This window comes from Anarrhichthys ocellatus, unplaced genomic scaffold (genome assembly GCF_004355925.1).
Source record: "Anarrhichthys ocellatus isolate YVR2014 unplaced genomic scaffold, GSC_Weel_1.0 scaffold42, whole genome shotgun sequence".
Taxonomy (NCBI): domain Eukaryota; kingdom Metazoa; phylum Chordata; class Actinopteri; order Perciformes; family Anarhichadidae; genus Anarrhichthys; species Anarrhichthys ocellatus.
Genome location: NW_022280072.1, coordinates 2,578,428 through 2,581,914, shown reverse-complemented (window position 1 = coordinate 2,581,914; position 3,487 = coordinate 2,578,428). Strand labels below are relative to the sequence as shown.

At 46.3% G+C, this 3,487-nt stretch overlaps 1 protein-coding gene across 1 annotated transcript in view; it reads left to right on the top strand.

Annotated features, from left to right (window-relative positions):
• The window catches only part of LOC116394995 (uncharacterized), a 4,589-nt gene extending 1,108 nt beyond the window's left edge, over positions 1-3,481 (top strand). Inside the window, exons 2-6 of the mRNA XM_031868473.1 lie at positions 5-475; positions 561-620; positions 954-1,562; positions 2,766-2,843; positions 3,138-3,481. Of these exons, the coding sequence (XP_031724333.1) occupies positions 5-475; positions 561-620; positions 954-1,562; positions 2,766-2,843; positions 3,138-3,337 (1,418 nt within the window). The 3' untranslated portion in view covers positions 3,338-3,481. The remainder of the gene's footprint in view (positions 1-4; positions 476-560; positions 621-953; positions 1,563-2,765; positions 2,844-3,137) is intronic.
• The last annotated feature ends 6 nt before the right edge of the window (positions 3,482-3,487 follow it).

The window sequence follows — 3,487 nt, the reverse complement described above, 5'->3', positions numbered from 1 at the left end:
GCAGGTATGAAGGGTCTGATCCACCGGGCTCTTCCTTACACCGCGAGCGTGGCCGAGGAGGGCGGCCGCCACTGGACGGACGACGAGGTGCGAGCGCTGCTGTGCGTCTGGGCCAACCGGCGCATTCGAGAGCGCCTGAAGTGCACGCTGCGCAACAAGTCCATCTTCCAGGAGATGGCCCGGCAGATGCAAAGAACCTTCGGGGTGGTGCGTAACTGGAAACAATGTCGAACTAAGTACAAGAACTTGAAATACGACTACAAGACCGCTAAAAGCGCTCACGCCGTCGGAGCCAGCGCCGGGGGCCCGGGGAAGTACATGAAGTTCTTCGAGGAGGTGGAGGCCATTCTGCTGGACCGGGGGCTGGAAAACGGGACCACGGAGATGCAGAAGAGGCTGTATGACGGAGAGACGGGAGCGGGGAGGCTGCAGACACCGGCCTCAGAAAGCGAGGTCGTCATTGAAATTGATGACGGTATGTTTTCAGTCTGCAGAGCATATTTTAGTTCAGTATTCACGGCTGAAAGAGAAATCTATTTCTCTCCTCTTTTTATTTTCAGATGACAACAGCGATGATTACGATATGGATGGAGACGTGGAAGCCAAATGGAGAGGAACAGGTACGCTGCATAAATAACCAGAGCAGTCATGGGCCGATGATGAGACAATGGGCTGCTGAGCACAGACATGCATATTTAACCTCTTTGTGGTCATTTTGGGTGTTTTTATGGTTGTTTTATGGTCATTTTGCGTCTCTTTGTAGTTGATTTGTGTCTCTTTGCGGTCGTTTCATGTGTCTTTGTGGTCATTGAGTCTCTTCCTGTCTGTTACACCTCTTTGAGTGACATTCTGTAGGTAAGGGCCTGCGTAGGCCCGTTCAGTAATCCATCCATGAGTGCAGCTTGCAGCACATGTAATCTCTTCTTTTCTTAATCTATTTCTCTTCACTCCAGATGCCCATCTGACGCTCGCAGACCCGTCCAGCTCCGAGCAGTTCCACGTGGTCATGGTGTCGGACACGGGCCGCAACTGGAGCGACCAGGAGGTGCGAGCGCTGATTCAAGTCTGGTCCGAAGAGCGCGTGTGCCGGCAGCTGGAGAGCTCAACCAGGAAGAGGGACATCTTCGTCCAGATCTCCAACAGGTTGATGCAGCAAGGCATCGAACGCGACTGGAAGCAGTGCCACACCAAGTACAAAAACCTCAAGTACCTCTACCGGTCCCTGCAGAGAGGAAAGGGCGACGAGGCCGACCCGAGGCGCCTCATGAGGTTCTACGACGAGGTGGACGCCATTATGAATCGCACGACTAACGGCTCGCCGTACCACACGGGAGCTGCAGACAAACACGCCGACTCAGGTAGACTCACGATGCTGGAGGGCCGCGAGGAGAACGATCGTGATCAGACGAACACAGTGAGAACGATGAGTGGACCGACGGAGGACCGGACTTGTAGTTCTGATTCTGTCTCGTCCACAAACCTCAACGTTACGACAAACAATGGAGAGCCGAGGCTGCATTCTGTCCAGGAGCTTCACTCGGATCAACAGCACAGATTAATGAGTGAGTCCAATGTCATTATGTATTCATGTGCAGCTTTGTTTTCACTCTATACCTCTTCATTATTATGTAGCAAATTAAAATGTTCCATCACTTTAATCCAATTCGTCATCTCCCAAATGTCAACATACCTGGCTTTTTAAAAGGGTAGACACTAAAGGTGAAGAGGTTACATTTTAACATGAAACTTCACCAGTTCATTACCGACATTAAGACAATTATTACAAGTTTTCTGATGTTTAAATATGCAAATGAGGCATTATCTTATGGCAACTTTTGGTGAATTTAGTAGAAATCTACAGACGCAAACAGACAAAGTAATAAAATAAATGTTTATTTTTACTCGTCTGAATGAAGACGAGTTATTTATTTGTTTAAAAATGGACCAGTGCCTTAAAGGGTCGGTTCCCCCAAATTGCTAAGAAACATTTTAACAATTACAATAATGTTTTTTATCATTTTAAATAAACAAACACTACACTTTCAGTTATGTTAATTGGGAACCACGCCATCCAATAATTAGTGATTGATCACATCACTTATTTTATATCCACTACTAACATATGGACGTGGGGTCGGCGTTCACTTCAGAACTATTGAAGTATTTTCTTACGTTTCTACGAGTCCGGTGCTTCACCTTCTTCAGACTTTTGTTCGGTCGTTCATCTGTACTTCATTCTCTCAACTTCTCTTTTCAAATCCATGCGTGTGCACACGGCCCTGCAGTCTCATGCCCCTTAAAGTGGATCGGCGGGCCGTTTATCTTCACTTATTGATGATATGTGATCAACTGGCTTTCAATTTGTCAAGCGCTTGTACTTCACGAGGACAATGTGATTCATCATCACAAGAACGCGGGTACGAACAGATCTGCAGTCACGAATCAGACAAGAGACTTTTCTCAGTAACACAACTAACAAAAACACTTCAGATATTGGTGGAGGAGGCCCATCTCTTCTGTAGAAAGTTATTTCAATCTGTATTAATATTATTATTCTTAAAAAGCATGTACTGGGAGAGGAGTAGACATCTCAGATATGGATATTTAAAAAGATAAAAGAAAACATTTTGAATCTTAATCCATGAAAATCCTTCAATTAAATGGGAAACAAACGACCTTTTCCAAAAGCTCGATAAATACCACCGACCATACGTTTATATTCATCTGTTTAAAGAGCGGTCCGTGACTGTGAGTGTTGCTTTCAGGCTCTTCTGAACCTCAGGTGAAGAGAGAAGAACTCCATTCAGCAAACAGGAGAACAAAGAGGAAAGCTGCGGATCAAGGTTTGAAACGTCCATCTTTTAAATCACTTTGTGCGTCACATGATGTCCTCGATGGACTGAAGCCGCTCTAATGTCTGACTCACCGAGTCCCATGATGGCGTAATTACATCACGTCTAAGGGTCTGGTTGTTCCTGCTAACAGGAGGCACAACCCATGAGGACGTCCACCCTCAAGAGAGAAGGAAACTCTCCTCGTCCACGAAGATCTAAAATGTGTACTTTTGCATAACAGTGTCGAGGTAATGTACGGATAATAGATTTTAAATTGTCCCCCCCTCCCCCCTCCCCCCTCAGACCTCTCACTCCAGACGCCCGTGAAAAGACTGGACTCTGGCAGTGATGCGGTGGAGGCCACGTGTAAAGAGGAGCCGGATCACATCCCCATAATGAAGATCAATTCAGTGTGTTCCATCGCCTCCAGCAGTCCGTCCCCAGAGACAGAGGTAACTCCTCCTGAGCACAACAGACGTTCAACGCAACTCAAGTTCATCTGAAGGAAACATCACATCAGCAGAGACCTGATGCTGTAAACTCACATTATACATCCATCCTCGAGTCGATCAATCCGTCAGCTGATCGACAGAATCGATCAATTTATCATTTTAGTCATCAAACATCAAATATGTGCTGATTTGCATACATTT